The sequence below is a fragment of the Melanostigma gelatinosum genome, assembly GCF_949748355.1.
Source record: "Melanostigma gelatinosum genome assembly, chromosome: 4".
In the NCBI taxonomy this organism is placed as follows: Eukaryota; Metazoa; Chordata; class Actinopteri; order Perciformes; family Zoarcidae; genus Melanostigma; species Melanostigma gelatinosum.
This window is the reverse complement of record NC_136637.1, coordinates 30,431,907-30,455,549: the sequence shown is the minus strand read 5'-3', so window position 1 is coordinate 30,455,549 and position 23,643 is coordinate 30,431,907. Positions and strand designations below refer to the sequence as shown.

The 23,643-nt window shown below is 48.5% G+C and overlaps 2 protein-coding genes across 3 annotated transcripts in view; one reads left to right on the top strand and one right to left on the bottom strand.

Moving 5' to 3' along the window:
- The window catches only part of cyfip1 (cytoplasmic FMR1 interacting protein 1), a 41,331-nt gene that overhangs the window by 576 nt on the left and 17,112 nt on the right, over positions 1–23,643 (bottom strand). For both annotated transcript variants that reach the window (XM_079267159.1, XM_079267160.1), the window contains exons 6-30: positions 23,284–23,465; positions 22,641–22,737; positions 22,093–22,221; positions 21,907–22,011; positions 19,850–19,941; positions 18,930–19,047; positions 18,092–18,214; positions 17,510–17,635; positions 17,258–17,424; positions 17,015–17,162; positions 15,801–15,954; positions 15,256–15,412; positions 14,727–14,823; positions 14,344–14,420; positions 13,390–13,498; positions 13,190–13,309; positions 12,894–13,093; positions 12,682–12,769; positions 9,711–9,854; positions 8,834–8,924; positions 8,208–8,338; positions 8,055–8,127; positions 6,775–6,869; positions 2,034–2,272; positions 186–333 (exon numbers count right to left, since the gene is read on the bottom strand). In XM_079267159.1, coding sequence (XP_079123285.1) covers positions 186–333; positions 2,034–2,272; positions 6,775–6,869; positions 8,055–8,127; positions 8,208–8,338; positions 8,834–8,924; positions 9,711–9,854; positions 12,682–12,769; positions 12,894–13,093; positions 13,190–13,309; positions 13,390–13,498; positions 14,344–14,420; positions 14,727–14,823; positions 15,256–15,412; positions 15,801–15,954; positions 17,015–17,162; positions 17,258–17,424; positions 17,510–17,635; positions 18,092–18,214; positions 18,930–19,047; positions 19,850–19,941; positions 21,907–22,011; positions 22,093–22,221; positions 22,641–22,737; positions 23,284–23,465 — 3,210 coding nt within the window. The remainder of the gene's footprint in view (positions 1–185; positions 334–2,033; positions 2,273–6,774; positions 6,870–8,054; positions 8,128–8,207; positions 8,339–8,833; positions 8,925–9,710; positions 9,855–12,681; positions 12,770–12,893; positions 13,094–13,189; positions 13,310–13,389; positions 13,499–14,343; positions 14,421–14,726; positions 14,824–15,255; positions 15,413–15,800; positions 15,955–17,014; positions 17,163–17,257; positions 17,425–17,509; positions 17,636–18,091; positions 18,215–18,929; positions 19,048–19,849; positions 19,942–21,906; positions 22,012–22,092; positions 22,222–22,640; positions 22,738–23,283; positions 23,466–23,643) is intronic.
- Positions 10,089–10,561, top strand: fndc9 (fibronectin type III domain containing 9). Its single transcript, XM_079266746.1, is given in 2 exon segments — positions 10,089–10,243; positions 10,246–10,561. Coding segments are annotated over 2 exon segments (438 nt in total). The 5' UTR covers positions 10,089–10,110; the 3' UTR covers positions 10,551–10,561.

Sequence of the window (23,643 nt, the reverse complement as noted above, 5' to 3'; positions counted from 1 at the left end):
AAAGGAAACGGAAGCATAAATAAACCGATGAGATGACAATGCAGTATTTTTAAGTTGGACCTCAGCTTCCACAATAAACTTTAAAATAATGAGACAGCTGAAGAAAAACAGTCCTCAGTTTTATGATATTTAAAACAAATGGCTGAAAAAGTCAAAGCAATACGACATCATTTGACTCAACTCACCACGCTCTTGATGACCTCGTCCTTGCCGTCGTGTTTCTGCACCTTCAGAAGGTGGTAGCTGAAGTCCAGGATGTCGAAGCGTCTGTGCTGACCCAGCAGAGAGATGATCATGCAGCCGGCCCAGTGGAGGCCGTCTCCAAAGCACTGCCTGAGAACACGAGCGGGTTACAGACCAGTTAATGACCAGTTAATGACGAGTTAAAGACGAGTTAATGACGAGTTACAGACGGGTTACAGACCAGTTAATGACCAGTTAATGACGGGTTAAAGACGAGTTAATGACGAGTTACAGACGGGTTACAGACCAGTTAATGACCAGTTAATGACGGGTTAAAGACGAGTTACAGATGGGTTAAGGACGAGTTAATGACTAGTTACAGACGAGTTACAGACGAGTTACAGACGAGTTAATGACGAGTTAATGACGAGTTAATGACGGGTTAATGACGGGTTAATGACTAGTTACAGACGAGTTAATGACGAGTTAATGACGAGTTAATGACGGGTTAATGACGAGTTACAGACGAGTTAAAGACGAGTTAATGACGGGTTAATGACGAGTTAATGACGGGTTAATGACGAGTTACAGACGAGTTAATGACGAGTTAATGACGGGTTAATGACGAGTTAATGACGGGTTAATGACGAGTTACAGACGAGTTAAAGACGAGTTAATGACGGGTTAATGACGAGTTAATGACGGGTTAATGACGAGTTACAGACGAGTTAATGACGGGTTAATGACGAGTTAATGACGAGTTAATGACGAGTTACAGACGAGTTAATGACGAGTTAATGATGAGTTAATGACGAGTTAATGACGGGTTAATGACTAGTTACAGACGAGTTAATGACGAGTTAATGATGAGTTAATGACGAGTTAATGACGGGTTAATGACTAGTTACAGACGAGTTACAGACGAGTTAATGACGAGTTAATGACGGGTTAAGGACGAGTTAAAGACGAGTTAATGACGGGTTAAGGACGAGTTAATGACGAGTTAATGACGGGTTAATGACTAGTTACAGACGAGTTACAGACGAGTTAATGACGAGTTAATGACGGGTTAAGGACGAGTTAAAGACGAGTTAATGACGGGTTAAGGACGAGTTAATGACGAGTTAATGACGGGTTAATGACGAGTTACAGACGAGTTACAGACGAGTTACAGACGAGTTAATGACGAGTTAATGACGAGTTACAGACGAGTTACAGACGAGTTAATGACGAGTTACAGACGAGTTACAGACGAGTTACAGACGAGTTAATGACGAGTTAATGACGAGTTACAGACGAGTTAATGACGAGTTAATGACGAGTTACTGACGAGTTACAGACGAGTTACAGACGAGTTACTGACGAGTTACAGACGAGTTACAGACGAGTTACAGACGAGTTAATGACGAGTTAATGACGAGTTACAGACGAGTTACAGACGAGTTAATGACGAGTTACAGACGAGTTACAGACGAGTTACAGACGAGTTACAGACGAGTTACAGACGAGTTACTGACGAGTTAATGACGAGTTAATGACGAGTTAGACGAGTTAATGACGAGTTAGACGAGTTAAAGACGATTAACAGAAGAGTTACAGACACTAACACTGGAGGCTCCACGTGTTATATTCATTGAACTATTTACATCTTCATCCTTCCAGCCTCTCCTCTGAGGAACGGTGTACTTTTGGCGATTGTTTAAAATAAAACATGCTTTTCCATCCTGCTGGTGTGTTCTGGGGCTCAGAGGGTTAAATCACATGTTCTGCAGGTGTGTGTGTGTGTGTGTGTGTGTGTGTGTGTGTGTGTGTGTGTGTGTGTGTGTGTGTGTGTTTACTGCTGTACTCACTCCACTGTGAACTCGTGGGCCCCCACTGGGATGCAGTAAACAAACTGCATGGCGCTCCAGAGACGGTGGAACTCCACGCACTCGTCCACGTGCATCACTCCGTTGCTGGGCAGCGGTCCGCGCCAGATGGGGTCGTCCAGGAAGCCTCTGACCCGCGTGAGGATGACCTCGAACATCGACAGACCACAGCACAGACGCTCTTTGGTCAGAAGGTCGCCCTCACGAGCGATCGCAATTTGCTGAAAGAGAAGTGAGACGATTCATTGTTGATGAAGTGTTAAAGCTGCATTCTCTCTAGTGTCCACCAGGGGGCGACTCCTCTGGTTGTATAGAAGTCTATAGAAAATGACTCTACTTCTCTCTTGATTTATTACCTCAGTAAACATTGTAAACATGAGTTTATGTCTCAATCTCTAGTTTCAAGTCTTCTTCAATACAGCATGATGTTCATTTAGTACATTATGCTCCATTTAGAGTCACACAGACCATAAAGCAGGGGATGCTTTAGGGCGGGGCTACACGCTGATTGACAGGTCGACACCAGAGAGAGTATACGGCGTCTCTACGTCACTCCTCAGTCCAGATATGATCACTTCCTGTTCACCGGTTGCAAAAATGCAGCCAAAATGCTGAACTCGAGGCCTTAAAGTGGTCGTTACTTCCACTTCCTACATTCAGTCTGTGGTTGGTGGTGATTATCTGTTGATAGCGATGTGCTTTCCTACGCTGTGACAAGAAGCTCCTAAATGTCATGTCATGCTCTAGAACAGGGATTCCCAAAGTGTGGTGCACCCCTGGGGGTGCGCGAGAGGAAAAGTGTAATGGCGGTCTGATGGTGTAATAATATTAGATTAGATAGATTTAAAATTAAAAACGTACAATTTAATAAATGCACTTGAGCTCCTTCTGGCAGACTTACCGCCTGCCGCCAGTCGTACACACTAGCGAGCCTAGCTTGTGCGGCTAACGTCAGCTAACAGCGAACTTCATGCATTCAGCAACATTCATGCAAATATGATAAACTGGCTGAAATCGGGGAAACTGTCAGGTGGGACATCTGAAGCTATCGGTCGTAAAAGAGGAGAGAGAGAGAGAGACAGAGACAGAGACAGAGACAGAGACAGAGAGAGAGAGAGACAGAGAGAGAGACAGAGACAGAGACAGAGAGATAGAGAGAGAGAGAGAGATTTTTTTTTTTTGATTTTTTAACAAACCTTTATTTTACGTTTTTTTGTTGTTTTTTTCCTTCCTCAAGTCATATGAGCAAACAAAACATCGCTAAACTGCTACAATCAGTTCAACCTTTTCCTGAACACGATACATTATCATTCAAAACTGTTCAACAACTACGGTCCATCAAACATGAACGTGTCTTTAATTGTCTGCAGGCTGAGAGCTGACTCTCACTCAGCGCCCACTTTTGTCCAGTTCTCTGTTCACTTTGTGAACTATTTTCTTTAGTCTGTATCCTTCCTGCTTCGTGAGACCTCCTCTGTCCTTGCTCCTCATGTGAGACCTGGCAGAGCTGGAGAGCTGCTCCTTGTCAGAGAGGTAGTCCTCCACTCTGACTTTTCTCACGTTCTTACTCCGCCTCAGAAACTCCTTGATCTCCTCCACGCTGTAGCCTCCAGAGCCCCGAGAGCTGCCAGCACCGTGTGTAGAGGGCTCACTGTTTGCAGCAGAGTTCTCCTCCTGACTGGACTCAGAGTCCTCCCAACCGGACTCAGGGTCTTCTTCCGGCCTGGACTCGCACTCGGCTGCTCCTCCACTCTCTGTAGGTGCCACTTTCTTGGCCTGTGAGCTTCCTCTGCCTCCTCGCTGTTTCCTCTTCAGCTGAGGGGCCTTGAGCTGCTCCTCGTCTGCTTCCATGGCCACCTCCCTACCTGCCTCCACCTGTCCTCCAGTACTCTCCCTCACCTGCTGTACCCCACCCGTCACCTCCGCTCTCACCTCCTGTACCCCACCCGTCACCTCCGCTCTCACCTCCTGTACCCCACCTGTCACCTCCACTCTCACCTCCTGTACCCCACCCGTCACCTCCGCTCTCACCTCCTGTACCCCACCTGTCACCTCCACTCTCACCTCCTGTACCCCACCCGCCTCCTCCACTCTCGCCTCCTGGGTCCCACCTGTCACCTCCACTCCCCCCTCCTGAGCCCCACCCGTCACCCCCACCCTCACCTCCCGTGCTCCACCTGTTCCCTCTTGTCCGTCCTGCTTGTCCCCTCTGGCCTCAGTACCTCCCTGGTTCTGGTCCTTGTTTGAGCCGTGTTCCCCAGGACAAGCTCTGCTCAGATGTCCTTCTCTCCCACAGCTGTAACATTTAAAATCGTTCGTCTTTGCAAAGATGACGTAGTCAAAATCGCCCACAGTGATCTTGAAGCTGAGGTTGACTGCCCTGCTCCTGTCACTGGGGACCATGAAAGCATGCCTCCTGTGAGACGACACGTGTCGCAACAGCGGAGACTGAAATCCACAGGGCATCCTTATCACCGGAGACACCAACTTCCCATGCTTGGACAGCTCTTTGGCGATGGCAGCGCCCGTTATGAATGGTGGCACGTTGGACACAGTGACTTTCACCAAAAAGATGACCACCGCGCTGTTCATCCGTGCTGCGGACTTCACGTGGCTGTGGCCGACAAGTTCACCCACTGCCAAACTGATCTCCTCCAACGAACACCCGAACAGCGGCGGCGGTATCTTCACGCCGTGTTCTCTGGTTAGCTCCGTCAGGCGCATGCTAGCGGTTAGCACGCCGACAGCACCTGCTGCCCGGCTGCACTCCGCTCACAAAAAAGACCCAAAAACCCGATAAAAGTACGCAAACAAAACCCGTGAACCCTGCACACCCCACTACACCATCATACCCAACGAAGAGAAATGTCGAAAAACACTTTAACTATCGCTCTCAAAACCTCCGCTCCTGCAGCTCCGCACACCTGCTTCCGCTCAGAGAGAGAGAGAGAGAGAGACAGAGAGAGAGAGAGAGACAGAGACAGAGAGAGAGACAGAGACAGAGACAGAGACAGAGACAGACAGACAGACAGACAGACAGACAGACAGACAGACAGACAGACAGACAGACAGACAGACAGACAGACAGACAGACAGACAGACAGACAGACAGACAGACAGACAGACAGACAGACAGACAGACAGACAGACAGACAGACAGACAGACAGACAGAGAGAGAGAGAGAGAGAGAGAGAGAGAGAGAGAGAGGGAGAGAGAGAGGGACAGAGAGAGAGAGAGAGAGAGACAGAGAGAGAGAGAGGGACAGAGAGAGAGAGAGAGAGAGAGAGAGAGAGAGAGAGAGAGGGACAGAGAGAGAGACAGAGAGAGAGAGAGAGAGAGAGAGAGACAGAGAGAGAGAGAGAGAGGGACAGAGAGAGAGAGAGGAATCGGAGGCGAGGGGAACGGAGAGGTGCGTTGGGGAGAGACCGGGAGAAGAAATCGAGCCAGAGTCAGAGGAAGATGAGACGGAGGAAGGAGGAAGGGATAGCACAGACAAGTCGGGAGCACATCGGCCCATCGCGGAGTCAAGGTGAAAAAGAGGAAACGAGAGTGAGCATCAGACTGGGAAAAAAAGAGGAAATATGATGAAAAGTCTCTGTGTCTGGGCTTCACTTGGATTGGCAACGCAGATTCCCCAAAGCCACAGTGCGTGGTGTGCAGTGAGGTTCTGGCTAACAGTCTGAAGCTCTTATTTACGTTGCCACCTGAACACCAAGCATGCCAGTGCAAGTCAAAAGCCCCTTACATATTTTAATATCGAATCATTGGAGGAGTTACAAAACAGCCAAAAACAACTGGAGTCTCATTCATGTGTTGGTCTATAAATGACGCACTACAGGCTTCATATCTGGTTACAGAATAGCGAGAAAGGGGCTACCGCACACAATCACTGAAGACGTGAGCTCGCCAGCTGCCAGAGAGATGGTGGAATGTATGATTGGGGAGAAAGAAGCAAAAAAGTTGTGCATGATCCCGGTGTCCAACAACACTGTGTCGCCGCATCGATGCTTTGTCCGAAGACATCCTGGCTGCATTAGTCGCTCATTAATTGTAAATTAAATGTGATAATCTGCCTCTGAGCCTGTGCGTGTGTGCTCGCATCCGTATTGCTCTTTAAAAGTGACGCCTTGTGTCACTGAAAGTTATTGAAACTTTGTTGCAGTGTTTCAGGGCGTTTTCACACCTTCAGTTCGTTTGCTTTGTTGCAGTTGCTCCTTTGTTCGGTTTGTGTTCACACTGCAACATTTAACAGCAAACTGTTCTCTCATTGGTCCGATTCTTATGCGGCTATGAAGGCTTAAAAGGCTCTGTTGCTTCTTTTATTTATTTTTATTCAGGGGGGGGGGGGGGGGGTGTAGAAGGGGGTGTTTGGGAACCGCTGCTCTAGAACATTAAAAAGCATCACATGAACAGCTGAGCGACGTTACCATGGAGCCTGACTTCACTGGTTTTGAATTACAGTTTAGGATAGCCGTGTTTACCTTTTTATTTTAATTTCTTCTTGTGTTTAACGTCACATTGCTATGAATTGTGGGTAATTGCCTTGGGCAAAGTCTGTAGAACGCAGACTTACAGAACGTGTTCAGAGAGACTCAGACACTGGAGGACCCGGCAGCCCAACAGAACTAAACCCTCACGGACTCAGTGAGTGTGGAGATTTGGGATTAGGCCTCAGTCTCTAAACTGACGACGGCTTCCTGTCCCGTTGTTCTGGGACCGTACCTGTGGAGTACCGAGACGTTCTATCAGCGGAACCAGATGCAGCGCCGTGTATTTGGTCTCCAGGCGCTTCATCTTGGCGTCCAGACGTTCTCCCTCTGCACACAGTGAAGCGACAACACAGGATGAGTCCGCAGATCATTTACATTATCGTCAACAGTAGCGTCGTCCTCTGGGACCACACACACACACACTCACACTCTCACACACACTCACACTCACACACACACACACACACACACACACTCACACTCTCACACACACGCACACACGCACGCGCACACACACACACACACGCACACAAACACGCACACACACACGCACACACACACACGCACACAAACACGCACACACACACGCACACACACACACGCACACACACACGCACACACACGCACGCACACACACGCAAACACGCACGCATGAAATAACTGTGTAATGACGCAGGTCTGTAAACAACAGGCTAAGCTAACACTGTAGCAGCTCCATCAACACTCAACATAACGCCGTGTCGGCGTGAACACGGCAGCGTTATTGATCGTTTGTGCCGTCTGGTTCAGTTCGTCTCCGCTGACATGAGGCATCGTGGAGCTCTGGTGAACTCAGACGGGCACACGATGCGTTTCCTGATTCAACGGCAGGACGTCAGTGACGACAGGAGGAGCATCTCAGCGCTGATAGGCTATCGGCTATCGGCCATTGTTTTTTGCCGAAGTTGAAAAATTTCAACTCGCACGAATCACAGCGAGTCTGTTCGTAGACTTCATCTGTAATCTCGTCGCGCGGATAATTCCTGCTGCGTTTGGTGTGAACGCTCCTTCACAACGAGTCCTTCATATCTACACAGGGAGCTGGAGGCGGAGTCCGCCATGTTTCTACAGAAGCCCATGAAGGTCAAACCAAACAGACTTTCACCTTGTGTCACCTGAAGGCCACCGTAGTTCTGTACACGCTTGTGAAGGGAGGAGTGAGCGGTGAGATGTAATCTGTAACTTCACCACTAGATGTCACTGCATCCTAAACACCGTTAAAGAACGGACCTCAAGCCTTCGTCTTCCCCAGCAGGCTGTTGGAGCAGACTGCTGCTTACGCTTCAGCATCAACCTTCACGCTCCTCATCTGGAGCTGCTCATCTCTTGATGGTTGAACACACAATGGGACGTTTGCACTTCTGTCACTCTTCTGTGAACACGGTGGAAGCTTTGCTGCGTTACAGTATTAAACGATGCCGTCGACACAGCTGCTGTTTGAGCCGCTCGGCCAGACGAACGAGAGGTTCTCACCTTTGACGTGGACTCTTGGAAGGATGTTCTGAAAAGGTGCAGCGTGAAGCAAGTCACAGACTTCTTCCTGTGACTGAGAGAAAGAACACAGCGACGTGTGAACGAGTGAACGAGTGAACATCAGATGCATCCTCGTGCTTATCAGGAGCGTACCAGACTCTGCTCGCTCAGCAGACAGAACAGCATGGCGTTGCCGACCTCCCTCAGGTTCTGGAAACACACCGTCTTCAGCTCAGCGTACTCAACGATGTCCTTCAGCTGGTGGTGGAAGAACTCCAGGATCCCTGGGAACAAAGGACGAGTCACGGCCGGTAGCGCAGGTAAACTCCGTTACCGTCAGCTCAGCTGGCTTCTCTGATCATATGTTCTACGTTCAGTCGATAGAAGATGACGCGTCGGCCACTACGTCCCCGCAGCGACACAATATGACACAATATGACACAATATGACACAATATGACACAATATGCCACAATATGACACAATATGCCACAATATGACACAATATGCCACAATATGACACAATATGCCACAATATGACACAATATGACACAATATGACACAATATGACACTCTAAATGACATTTGAAGAGAATAAACACGGAGCTTCCTGTGATCGCAGTTGGCCAGCTGTAACTGTTTTGTGCAGTTTCTTATTCCACCTTTAGAAGATGTAGAGAAGAATCATTGAAATCATTTCGGATGGAAGTTAATGTGATAAAGTGTAAAGTGAAGACCCTCCTGCTGCTCTCATGACTCTGCTCATTGATTGGTCGGTACCTGGGGAGCCGTACTCGTGGCGGGGGAGTCGGCAGATCTTGGGCATCACCTCCATCAGAGTCTTCACGTACTGCATGATGGTTCCCTGAAGCTGCAGCGGAGACGGAGAGCAATGAGCAGCAGCTTCACGGCTCATCAATCATAATAATAATGATATTTAAGATGAAACCATGTTCTGTTAACCCTCTGAACACAAAGCAGCTTGATGCTGCTGTTACATTTCTCTCTGTAACATCAAGTCCTTCATCTCTATAGAACCAGAACCACAACATGTCTTTGGTGCACAAATATTGGCAAACAATAGAATCAATATATTCAACATGTTTCCAAGAGTCCACAAGTGATCCTAATGTTCGACAATAACGTGCGCTCTACGCGTTATATACATTAAACTGTTCACATATTTACAACCCCTCTCCCCCCCCTCCCCCCTCTCTCCTCTCCTCTCCCCCCCTCCTCTCCTCTCCTCTCTCTCCTCCTCTCCTCTCCCTTCTCTCCTCTCCTCTCTGCTCTGCTCTGTGTTCACTTCCTGTAGTTCAGTCAGAGTTTCTCCTCCTTGTTGTCACATGACTGTTGGTCTCAGATGAATCCATCATGACGTCATAGTTTCTCTGAGGAGCTCACACTTTCATGTTTTTACACAATCTGGTTATTTGGAGTGAAATGTTAAATGAGACTATTTTAATCTTCGCTTCGTTGCGCTTTATGACGGAACCAATCGTCACACATGACGTGTTCACGGACCGTCGTAAAGATGAAAGTCAGTCGATAATGTCTGTCTTCACGGCTTCCGTCTGTGATAAACGGTGTCGTTTCAGCGATCGTTTGAAGAAGACGTGCTCTCTGGGGTTGGAACACGCCTTCCTGGAGCACTCACCAGGCTCTTGACCACCTTCAGCAGCTCCTCCATCACCACGGCGATGCCCTGGTAACCCAGCAGCCGGCACATCACCTTGATGTGGGGGGGGCCCACGAAGTTCCTGTAGGTGCTGAAGATGCTGCTGTACGCCAGGTTCAAGGTCTGCAGGAGAGAGGAGAGACGGGGATGAACACTTCTCTTTGGTTCATTTCTCAGATTAGAAATGAACCGTCTTCATTAAGGTGCTGTGATCAAAAACACCGAACGCTGACAGACTGCTATTTTCACTCGAGAGAGACGGACTCCTCTGTGTCTAACTGTGTGTCTGTCTCTCTCCTCCAGTTCACTTCCCCACCGTGAGAACACAAAGACCTGAGCGACCAGCTGACAGACGGAGGACCAGGAACCGCCTTGCATCATGGGGGTGGCGGTCTACAACGTGTCCTCCACCTCGGCCCGAGTGAGCTGGCCGTCGTCCCCCGGCTGCCCGGACACCTTCTACAGCGTCATGTACGACCCCAACCGGACCAACCTGATGATGGGCTACGAGCGCTCCCCGTCAGCCAGACCAGCGCGCACCTGGCCGCCCTGCTCCCGCAGACCGCCTACTTCCTGTGTGTGACGTGCCAGGCGGCCAATCCGGTGCGAGACCAGTGCCGGCTGTTCAGCACGCCGAGCGACGGCGGCGAGGGTCACGACCGGACGGGCTGGGAGCTCGCCGTGGGCGTGCGGCTGACCTGCTGCTGGGCATCCTGCTGTGGGGGTGCCTGCGCACCGTGTGCTCCGTCCCCGACGGCCGCCGGGACATGTCCGGATCCGGGCGCCTGTACGCTCCCAGACGCACCGGCGAGGACATGATCCAGCCCCCCCCCTCCTGTCCACGCAGACCGCCGGCCACATAATTACCCAGGACCACGAGATGTCTGGCAGCGTGAACCAGCCGGATTGAGGTCATCGTAGCATTGTTCCTGCCCCCGAGCTCCTTCAGCCGCTGACGGGACTCTACGGAGCCCTGAAGGTGTCGTGGAGAAGACTAAACACGCCAACCCTCCTGACTCACTTATCCTCTGCTCTTATCAGCACGCACTCTCCATCATCCTCTACCGACACATTATTCATATCAGACGCACTCTCCATCATCCTCTACTGACACATTATTCATATCAGCACGCACTCTCCATCATCCTCTACCGACACATTATTCATATCAGACGCACTCTCCATCATCCTCTACTGACACATTATTCATATCAGCACGCACTCTCCATCATCCTCTACCGACACATTATTCATATCAGCACGCACTCTCCATCATCCTCGACTCTTCACCACAACCTCATAGTGCTCATAGTCAACAGCCTCGTCAATGTTCATTCAACTTTTGTTTTAGTCCGTTGAAAAGAAATCACAATAAAAAATGTTAAAAAAAAATACTATTTACAATATGTACAATGTAAATCTGAATACTTTTGCACACACACACACACACGTTACTTTATCATGGAAAATTAACATTGCAGTCTTTTCTTTCCACTCCCTTAGATCCTTTATAGAGACACAATCTATCTTGTTCTGTGTATCAAAGATTAAAGAACACACACACACACACACACACACACACACACACACACACACACACACACACACACACACACAGTGTGTCAGTTGAAAGTTCAAATTCTAATACAAGACAGTTGGAATCATTTCCAAAACACAAAACTATAACTGTGTCTGAACAGCGGATCTTTTATCTTTACAAGCTGTCCGTCACAATGCCAGAACGTACATCCAACAAAACAAAGCGTCCTGACCTTTGACCCGTACATCCAACAAAACAAAGCGTCCTGACCTTTGACCCGTGCATCCAACAAAACAAAGCGTCCTGACCTTTGACCCGTACATCCAACAAAACAAAGCGTCCTGACCTTTGACCCGTACATCCAACAAAACAAAGCGTCCTGACCTTTGACCCGTGCATCCAACAAAACAAAGCGTCCTGACCTTTGACCCGTACATCCAACAAAACAAAGCGTCCTGACCTTTGACCCGTACATCCAACAAAACAAAGCGTCCTGACCTTTGACCCGTACATCCAACAAAACAAAGCGTCCTGACCTTTGACCCGTGCATCCAACAAAACAAAGCGTCCTGACCTTTGACCCGTACATCCAACAAAACAAAGCGTCCTGACCTTTGACCCGTACATCCAACAAAACAAAGCGTCCTGACCTTTGACCCGTACATCCAACAAAACAAAGCGTCCTGACCTTTGACCCGTACATCCAACAAAACAAAGCGTCCTGACCTTTGACCCGTACATCCAACAAAACAAAGCGTCCTGACCTTTGACCCGTGCATCCAACAAAACAAAGCGTCCTGACCTTTGACCCGTACATCCAACAAAACAAAGCGTCCTGACCTTTGACCCGTACATCCAACAAAACAAAGCGTCCTGACCTTTGACCCGTACATCCAACAAAACAAAGCGTCCTGACCTTTGACCCGTACATCCAACAAAACAAAGCGTCCTGACCTTTGACCCGTGCATCCAACAAAACAAAGCGTCCTGACCTTTGACCCGTACATCCAACAAAACAAAGCGTCCTGACCTTTGACCCGTACATCCAACAAAACAAAGCGTCCTGACCTTTGACCCGTACATCCAACAAAACAAAGCGTCCTGACCTTTGACCCGTACATCCAACAAAACAAAGCGTCCTGACCTTTGACCCGTACATCCAACAAAACAAAGCGTCCTGACCTTTGACCCGTACATCCAACAAAACAAAGCGTCCTGACCTTTGACCCGTACATCCAACAAAACAAAGCGTCCTGACCTTTGACCCGTACATCCAACAAAACAAAGCGTCCTGACCTTTGACCCGTACATCCAACAAAACAAAGCGTCCTGACCTTTGACCCGTACATCCAACAAAACAAAGCGTCCTGACCTTTGACCCGTACATCCAACAAAACAAAGCGTCCTGACCTTTGACCCGTACAGGTACTGGGGCTGAGCGTTGGGCTGCTTGTCCCTCTGGAACTCCTGAGAGAACGGCAGGACGGTGCGCACGAACCTGGAAACATCCGACAAGAGATTCATGAGAAACCAACATCAGGGGTTACAGCGAGCGTGCGTGCGTGCGTGCGTGCGTGCGTGCGTGCGTGCGTGCGTGCGTGCGTGCGTGCGTGCGTGCGTACCTGTTGGTGGAGCCGTTGTAGCAGTAGTTGGGCAGGAAGTCGTAGTTGAGCTCCCAGAAGACGTGCAGGGTGATCCGTCCGTACGGGGCCGACACGTTGTGGTTGGCCTCCCGGAACATGGCGTCCATGCTGTCCAGGGTCAGGAACTTACTGAGCAGCTTGTGCGTCATGCGGTTGATGTCCAGGAGACCTTCCAGCTCCTTTTGACCACACAGATTAAAAACAGTCCACAACAGCCCGTAGAAAACAACAGCAAGGATGTTGTCCATTCTAAAGAAGATAGAAGTGAAACGCACCATGATGGAGGTGAGGTCCTCGCTCTCGAAGCGGTTGATGGCGAGCTCCAGAGACTTGTAGAGGGCGGCGGAAATCCTCTGAGTGATGAGTCTGTTCAGGTCGATGGAGCGGCCTAGAAGCTGAGATCCACAGAGGCGTTAGTGAGGCACAGCGGGGGGGCGGAGGCGAGAGTGGTGGTGTTGTTGTTGTTGTTGTGTACCTGGACGTGGCGCTGCTTCAGCAGCGTCTCGTAGCGGTTGGAGGCCGGCCAGGGGATGTTGGCCCCTTGGTTCTTACAGTCGGTCCTCAGACGTTTGTCCAGCAGGAGACTGAGGAAGAGTTGGTGGTGGAAGAGAGGAAGAGTTGAGTCACTGGTACACGAGCTCAACCAGCAAACAGCAGAGCAGGTTCGGGACGTTTCTCTCCGTCGTATAAAGTTCTGCTCCTCTATGAACCAGAACCATCATGACCAGAAGTAGAGAGAACTAGAACATGTCTTCAGTGCAGAATAACAGTTACGATGACGTCAATCCTGAAAAAAGATCGGCAAACAACGGAATCTATACGTCATAATATCATAATAATAACATGTTGCTACAAGTGTGAAGTCTCTACGTGTTATAAATATTAAACTATTGACATGTTCCAGCCTCTCTCCTCTCCTCTCCCTTTCCTCCCCTCCCCTCTCCTGTCCTCCTCCTCTCCTCTCTTTTCCTTTCCTCCCCTCCTCTCTCCTCCCCTCTCCCCTCCTCTCCTCCCCTCTCCTCTGCCCTCTCCTCTCCTCCCCTCCTCTCCCCCCTCCCCTCTCCTCTCCTCCCCTCTCCTCTCCTCCCCTCTCCTCTCCTCTCCTCCCCTCTCCTCTGCCCTCTCCTCTCCCCCCTCCCCTCTCCTCTCCTCCCCTCTCCTCTCCTCCCCTCTCCTCTCCTCTCCCCTCTCTTTTCCTCCCCTCTCCTCTCCTCTCTCCTCCCCTCTCCCCTCCTCTCCTCCCCTCTCCTCTGCCCTCTCCTCTCCCCCCTCCCCTCTCCTCTCCTCCCCTCTCCTCTCCTCCCCTCTCCTCTCCTCTCCCCTCTCTTTTCCTCCCCTCTCCTCTCCTCTCCTCTCCCCTCTCCTCTCCTCTCCTCGACCTCCTTCAGTCACAGATGCTTTCAGACATGTATGTAAAGAGCCATGTCACCTTCCTGCTAGGATCTTGTAGTACGCAAAGATCTGATCCGCCAGCTTGTAGACGAACTGGTCGAAGCACAAGTTCACCTGAAAGACACAAGAGGTTGAAATGAACACGTCTCAACCTGTGAACCTGCCTGACGCTCTCCATTAAACTGCTATAAAAACATTATTAATAGTCTTTGACACCGAGTCGCATGCTGGACCGTCTGCTGTCGGTTCTATTGGTAGACGTGAACATGTAGAGAACACAAACACTCAGCTCATCGCTGCGTGAGCTGGATTCTATGAGCAGTTACTTCAAAACGACGAGAGCTCTGAAGGAGCACGCGAGGCTGAGAAGACGGAGGACTTCCTGCTCCATCACGTCCACACTAGCAGAAGAGCGATTACCTCGGCCTCGATCTCGTCGTAGAGGAACTGCTTCTTGAACTTGGTGAGCGCGTAGTGAGCGCTGTCGTTGTACAGATCCAGAGGATACAGCACGTACCTGCAGAGGGAAGGCGTGACATCATCAACAGATCCAAGGACTTGTTTTTGATTCGTCTGATGTGATGGTGTGACACAGTGACCTTTGTATCTCTCCGTCTCCTCTAAACACTACATGACTCAATATCACGCTCGCTGTTCATCCACCAGCATCATCAGTGTGCAGGATCAGTGAATATCGATCACTACTTCTCCCTTATTCTGCTTCTGGATGAGCTCCGCCAGCGTCTGCCCTCGTGTTTACGTCCTGTTGTTCACGCTGAGAGAGCACACGTTGATCTCTGATCTTTACTTTGACCACATGTGTACGTTGTTCTCACTTTATCTTCAAATGATAACGCAATACAGTCTGTGGTTGCGTTGGGACACTTATATGAAGCTATTGAATAACACCTGTGGAATAAATGACATCGACCAGTGAGGAGGCACTCACTCCATCATGGACGCCTCCTTGGTCTCCAGGATGTGGTCGGTGAGGATCCAGGGCATGGACATCTCGATGGGGAACTGGATCCTGCGGCCCATGGTGAGCTCCAGGAAGAACTCCCTGAACCAGAGCTGAGAGAGATCACAGCACTGCTGCAGGGTCTCTGCACCGAGGAAGAGGAGAGGAGCACAAACTCTTCATCTATTCACGGACGGCACAATATGGAACGATGAGGTCACGATTACCGTCACAGGAAATATCAGTTTACACGACGAACTAGAATACGTCTGTTCGGCCGACAGCAAATGAACTCAAATGTTTATTCTCATCATCGACTCATCTACTTAATCAGGATTCATAGTTCAATTCAAATGATCAGGAAATAGAAGATTGTATTTGTATTGAATTAAATAAATCTCTTCATCGTTGTTGTTAGTGAAGTATAATAATGAGCTTAGAGCTCGTGTTAGGAACGTCATAATTCATCTGTAATATCTACGGGTTAATCCCGTAAAGCAAAGCGAGAGCTCAGACTGCTGCTCTTCACTCACCGCTGAAGTTCAGCAGGTGAGTGTAGAAGAAGGACTCGCGGTGGAACCGCTCCATGTCCAGGATGGCGGGGCCGTCCAGGCCGCTGCGCAGAGTCTTCTTGGAGCCACTTTTGTCTGCGATGAGAGACTCCAGCATGGTCCTCACCATGTAGAGCTGCAGGGACGGACGTGGACATGAATGTGTTTTAGTTCAGACGTCTGGAACCAGTGACGATGACTTCCTGTTGGACGGCAGCTCTGTGTTATCTGGTGGATTCATTCGCTCCATCACACGTCCTGTAACTCCTGAATTCTCATCTCTTCCACGTCATTTAAAAGCACTTTTAACAGGAATGCGTTTTGTCTCTTTTTTTCTGCTCTTTCCATCACAGAAAACCTTTTTGATCACAAAGCGCTCGAGCTCAGAGGACAACACCTCTGAGATGAACACAGACGGTGACTGGAATAGATGAGCTCTAATCTGATGAACCTGTGTGCTTCATAGAACGTAAAGGACGCTAACAAACACATGACGGCATCCAGCAGAGCACAGATGAGTGGTGCTCAGCTCCGTCACGTGTAGATTTAAATAGAGCTGCATGAGCACGCGAAGGCTAATTAACAGAAGAAGAGAGAAGCGGCTCATAATATCTCTCTTCTCTGATCACTGAGCGGAGCCGTGTGAGCTTCATGAGCCGAAGCTAAAGTGGGAAAGGCCAGCGAGAGCAAATGTGTTGTTAACCCTCTGAACCCCGGAACCTGAGGTGGCTTTAAAAAGAAAGTTTTAGTTTAGTTTTCTTTTTTAATCGCCAAAATTAAACCACTTTTCAGAACCAGAAGCTTTAAAAACAGACATGATTGTCAGATTTCCAACTTTCTGGAATTCATTAAACACATCATGTGTGATGCTTCTGTCAGGAAATACAAAGTGAAGCTTGAAATTGTGATTTTTCATTCAAATCACTTAATTCTACGTCTCATAACAATGAACAGTTAGAAGAAACCAGATCCTGTAAAATAAATGATCTTCAAGTTGTTAAAGTTAAAGTTTTGTTCAAACTCGCAGCGGTGAAGCCGGCGCGCACCAATTACTGTCGCAAATAGTTAAAAACACGATTTACATGTCGATGGATTATACGAAGACTTTAAACGCCTCCGTTCACGCTACGGCGCCAAGTGCGAGTTCAAACAAAGCTTCAGTCCGGTTTTGACATGCGGCGCCGTGGAGCTGAGACCTGAGTGCTGGAGGGGCCCACCGCCCGGCGAGGAACCTTGATATCAAAGCCGCCCTTTGGATCCTTTTCCCCGCGGAGCGCCGGGTCGTTGTGGGGCTCTCGGCCGGTCTCCCAGTCACACACCGTCTTCCTGATGGCCTGGAGGACGCTGCAGACAGAGGACCAACAGAGTTCGATAGTTCACACATGCACCACCGTGTTCGGGTGACGGCGTTACCGGTCCTGCAGCTGAGACCCGCGTACCTCTGGATGACGTTCTTCTTCTTCTTGATGGCCTGGCGCAGCGGGTCGCGCAGAGTCACCTGAGCGAAGTCCTGCAGAGCCGAGAAGATGGTGTGACGGATGGCGTGATTGAACACGCTCTCCATGCGCCCCATCAGCACCTGCAGCCCCTTTATCATCGCCATCACCTGCAAACACACGACGCGTTGAACCAGACGACTCGTAACGCGTGATGATGATGATGATGATGGTGGTGGTGACGTCATCACTGACCTCCACCAGAGCAAACTTCTCCTCGCACGTGTAGTTGTATCTGGTGGCTCTCTCGTACTCCTCGGCGTTGTCGGGACACTCTTTGTTGGAGTATTTATCGGTCGGATGAACCAGTTTCCAGGAGTACTGGGAGAGATGGGACCAACATCAAACTCACTTCATATTAGAGCCACGAGCAACAGCAGCACTGAAGAGGAGAAACTACATCCGACCTCATAGATATCACCCTGAACCTTCACCACTCACACTAAGGACTATTTATTGTGTTACAAGATCGATGAAATGTGATGTTTAAATATGCAAATGAGGCATGATGCAATGGTGACGTTTGGTGAATTTAGTAGAACTCTACAGACGTAAACAGAAAGTATAAAATAAATGTTTTGTCTCCTCTGGTCTGACAGAAGACGAGTTATGGAGGAAAAACATCTCAACTGGCCGCTGCATGAAGGACAATGTTCGGCGTGTCTCTGAACTCCTAACTGAGCCTGAAGACCTCTGCAGTGATGGAGAACGTCAACACGCTCAATGAACGGTCAGCCTCAACAGAGCCGATCCGTCCATGTGTTGAGTCTTCCTCACCACTTCCATGACGTGAGCGCTCCACTGGGACAGCAGCTGGATGCCCTGCAGGGACAAGTCGAACAGCTTCCGGTACTCGCCGTCGGTCTTCTGGGCCTCCTGACGGCCCGACCCGGTCACCACCTGCAACCACACAGAACCGTCACATCACGAGCTCACGGAGCAGGTCGCTGAGGAGAAGAACATGGGAATGAAGCTTCCAAGGAAATGAAAAACTAACACTGCAGCACACAGGATGTGATGTTTAAAGTGACTCTTCACATTCTGCACATGTCTCTCCTCAGCACGTCAAACAGTCCTGACCCACAAGTCACTCAGTCACATCTCAACCAAAGGCAAACGTGACCCCCTGACAATCCAGCGGGACATCTGCTGCTCATCATCATGACATCAGCGCTGAGACGACAGACAACACAACAACAGGGAGCTCTGCAGGAGATGTGAGAGCAGACAGGTGGTGGATGAACTCATTTAAATGGGCTCATATCTGAGAGAAAGGTGAACATATGCACGTAATGTGCTGATCCACTCTTCAGCAGCATCAGACGGGAGAACCAGCTCAGAGTAATGTTCTGCTGTGGACGTATGTTAGACTCCTGAGAGACTCGTGTGAGACTTTAGTGTTTTAAAGTCCAGATTCACTGAAGTCACTCAACACATTCTGTGAGGAGTGAACATACGTCCACAGCAGAACATCACTTTGCTCCCGTGCTGGTTCTCCTGTCTGTTCTATCAACTCATCTACTGCAGGAGAACCCTGACTGTGGAGGAGAACCTCACACGCACACTACAGAACACCAGTGCTGTCTCTTTAAGCACCGCTGATCTTCACACTGACCTCACTGTTGCTGTAGCGAGCTAGCTCCGAGATGAAGCGCATGTGATCGTCACGGATCTGAAGCATCTGCTCACAGATGTTGTACTGAGGGCTGCTGGAGATGGACGTGCAGGTCCACCTGCAGGGAGAGAGGACGACAACCAACACACCGGGATTAATAGAGAAGAAGAAGAAGATGGAGCAGGAAGCACAAACAACAGTTTGAGATAAAACAGTTAGGTGAGACATATTACCATACATGTGTTTGATAAACACAAATAAAACAAAACACTGAACACCTCTCTTCATATTCTCCATACTTATAATAACTTTATTTATGGCACCTTTAAAAACTGAGTTTACAAAGTGCTTTGACAGACAAAATTAAATTAAATTAAAAAACAAAATAAACAAAATAAATTAAAAAACAAAATAAACAAAATAAACAAAATAAATAAAATAAATAAAATAAATAAAATAAATAAAATAAATAAATAAAATAAATAAAATAAATAAAATAAATAAAATAAATAAAATAAATAAAATAAATAAAATAAATAAAATAAATAAAATAAATAAAATAAAATAAATAAAATAAATAAAATAAATAAAATAAATAAAATAAATAACATAAATAAAATAAATAAAATAAATAAATAAATAAAATAAATAAAAATAAATAAAATAAATAAAAATAAATAAAATAAATTAAAATAAATAAAATAAATTAAAATAAATAAAAATAAATAAAAATAAAACAGAAAAGCGACAACATCACATAAAAGCCAGTCTATAAAAATGTGCACAACTCTTCATGAATAATTATTTACCGTAATATAATAATTCAAAGCTCATAGAGACGTCCTGGACCAAAGGTGTGTGTGTGCGTGTGTGTGTGTGCGTGTGTGCGTGCGTGTGTGTGCGTGCGTGTGTGCTCTCACCTGGACTTGTTCTCCTCAAAGTGAGCGCTGGTCTTGATGTAGCGAGACAACTCGATCTGCATGTCACCAAACAGAGGGACCACCTGCAGTTGCTGTGAACACCGAGACAAACACACACAGGTCTGTCGTCACACCGTGCGGTCACTTCGCTTTACAGCCTTTTGAGTCACAGATCAGAACCAGAGATTTAAAAAAGGAGCAAATATGACTTATTAAATTCCCCAATAACCGATCATCTGTGATCAACACACACACTGACCCTCGTGCATCGTGACACACACACACACACACACACACACACACTGACCCTCGTGCATCGTGACACACACACACACACACACACACACACTGACCCTCGTGCATCGTCACACACACACACACACACACACACACACACACACTGACCCTCGTGCATCGTGACACACACACACACACACACACACACTGACCCTCGTGCATCGTCACACACACACACACACACACACACACACACACACACACACACTGACTCTCGTGCATCGTCACACACACACACACACACACTGACACTCGTGCATCGTCACACACACACACACTGACCCTCGTGCATCGTCACACACACACACACACACTGACACTCGTGCATCGTCACACACACACTGACCCTCGTGCATCGTCACACACACACACTGGCCCTCGTGCATCGTCACACACACACTGGCCCTCGTGCATCGTCACACACACACACACACACTGGCCCTCGTGCATCGTCACACACACACTGGCCCTCGTGCATCGTCACACACACACACTGGCCCTCGTGCATCGTCACACACACACACACACTGACTCTCGTGCATCGTCACACACACACACACACACACACACTGACTCTCGTGCATCGTCACACACACACACACACACTGGCCCTCGTGCATCGTCACACACACACTGGCCCTCGTGCATCGTCACACACACACACTGGCCCTCGTGCATCGTCACACACACACACACACTGACTCTCGTGCATCGTCACACACACACACACACACACACACTGACTCTCGTGCATCGTCACACACACACGCACACACTGACCCTCGTGCATCGTCACACACACACACACACTGACTCTCGTGCATCGTCACACACACACACGCACACACTGACCCTCGTGCATCGTCACACACACACACACTGGCCCTCGTGCATCGTCACACACACACACACTGGCCCTCGTGCATCGTCACACACACACTGGCCCTCGTGCATCGTCACACACACACTGGCCCTCGTGCATCGTCACACACACACACTGACCCTCGTGCATCGTCTCACACACACACACTGACCCTCGTGCATCGTCACACACACACACTGGCCCTCGTGCATCGTCACACACACACTGGCCCTCGTGCATCGTCACACACACACTGGCCCTCGTGCATCGTCACACACACACTGACCCTCGTGCATCGTCACACACACACTGGCCCTCGTGCATCGTCACACACACACACTGACCCTCGTGCATCGTCTCACACACACACACTGACCCTCGTGCATCGTCACACACACACACTGGCCCTCGTGCATCGTCACACACACACACTGACCCTCGTGCATCGTCACACACACACACTGACCCTCGTGCATCGTCACACACACACACTGACCCTCGTGCATCGTCACACACACTGCCCCCCACAGGCCAGGCGTCGGAAGTGCAACACTCATTTCTTAAAAACAAGATGGCCTTATGTGGATAAATTCGTCTGGACTTGTGGATCCAAAAGTTACAGGTCAAAACGTAAAGTTCATTGTTGTAGCGCCACCATGTGTCAAAACTGCACCACATTGGACGCTGCACTTCAATGTGTCCTGACCAATAAACGATTGGATGAACGGGTCTGGAGATATGTGAAGGACACGCAGACAGATTCTTAGCGTTGTTACACTAACAGCTTGTTTTCAGGCTGATATTTTAATGTAAATAAAAAGCAATTTAAAAATGATTTACGGTGAGCTGAAGAAAACCAGTGTGGTGAATTGTCTACATGATCACATGTCTTCCATACCTTGAAGCACTTGTCGATCTTGGAGAGGTTAATCCTCTTCTTAGCATCCAGTTTGTAGATGTTGCTGCTGTTTCCATCCATGAGGTACAAGCCGAACCCCATCACCTAGAAGAGGAGCAGCGGTCATCATGTGTACGGGACGACGGGCAATGCGGTGGAATCAACCGAAGCAACGGTGGACTTTACTTTGAGCAGCATGTGCTTCTCGTTGGGAGTGAGGTACATCTTGTTCTCGTAGTATTCGACACACAGGTTGACGATGTCGGCCAGCAGCTCCTCGTACCCATTGATCACCTCCAGCTGCTGCTGCAGAGACTGTACGCAACAGACAGATTCCTACATTAGACTCTTCACATTCCCTTTATTTCAATGTTCTCTAAGCTTTTCCTGATCTGAATTTAACTTCGCCTGAAAGTCTGATGATAGCGGGTCAAATAAGTCTTTAATAAACCTTTGAACCCATCACAGCATCAAATCACTCATATTCTAAAAGCAGATCATAGACTGGGACAAAATAAAAACAGTAGAATAAATAAATTCCCCCTGAAGTATATAGAGAACTTTTACATTTCTGAGAGTTCTTTTCTTCATAAAAATCAACATTGACATGATATAAACATTACATTTATGAGTATTCAGTTGTTATGATCAGAACTGATGTTGACCAAAGACTTTGTGCCTGAAACGCTTCCATCATCATGTTGAAAGAACAGTTTGAAGATCTTCTGACCGACCTGAGTGATCTTGTTGTGGTTTGCCAGGAACATGGACAAGTTCTGAGACTCCTGGATGGACGAAGGCTCAGACATCTTCCTGAGGAACTGAGCAGCTCTGGGAGAACAAAGGTTGAGATTTAATTCAAACATTCACACCGGCAGGAAATGGAAACGGCTTAATTCATAGATATGAATCCGAAATGAGAACGCATGTAACTCCTGAAGAATTAAATAAATTCAATGCTTGAATCCCAGACGACTGACACGAGAACTCGTGAAAGTAAGTCGATTGACTTTTCTAAAATACAAGCGTCTTTCTGCTCGACGTCCATCTTTCAACCTTTTGATGAATGAGCTTCTACGGAAGCCCTGAGAGGCAAACGAGAGAACAAATGATCTGGTGATCAATGGTCTGTTCCCGTGTGAACGACTTAAGAGAAGAAGGACAGAATCTTTCTGACATGCTGTATCCCAAAATGATGGGAACTGTAGTTCCAAAGCTTCTGTCATTATATTCCTGGACATTCTTGAAGACTGTTTCCCTGTTTCTCTGTCCAATCAGTGAGGTTTAGGAGGACAAAGTGTAGCGACGGGTCCTCGTGGACGCTGAGCGATGCTGCCCTCTAGTGGCTGGCGCGTGTCAGTGCATGCAGTTTAATACCGTTTGTAGGCCGAGTGGTCGTTCTTCACGCTGCACTTCATGTTCTTCAGCTCGTCCAGCACAGCGAACATGTTGATGAACTTCCCGAGAGTCAGCAGGTACGCCTCAGAGACAAAGTCCTTACGGCGCTCGGTGTGACAGAGACGCCGGACCTCTCCACAGAAACGGTCTATCGCTGTACGCTGGGGGGGGAAAGAGAGAGAGAGCGAGAGAGAGAGAGAGAGAGAGAGAAAGAGAGAGAGAGAAAGAGAGAAAGAGAGAGAGAAAGAGAGAGAGCGAGAGCGAGAGCGAGAGAAAGAGAGCGAGAGAAAGAGAGAGAGAAAGAGAGCGAGAGAAAGAGAGCGAGAGAAAGAGAGAGAG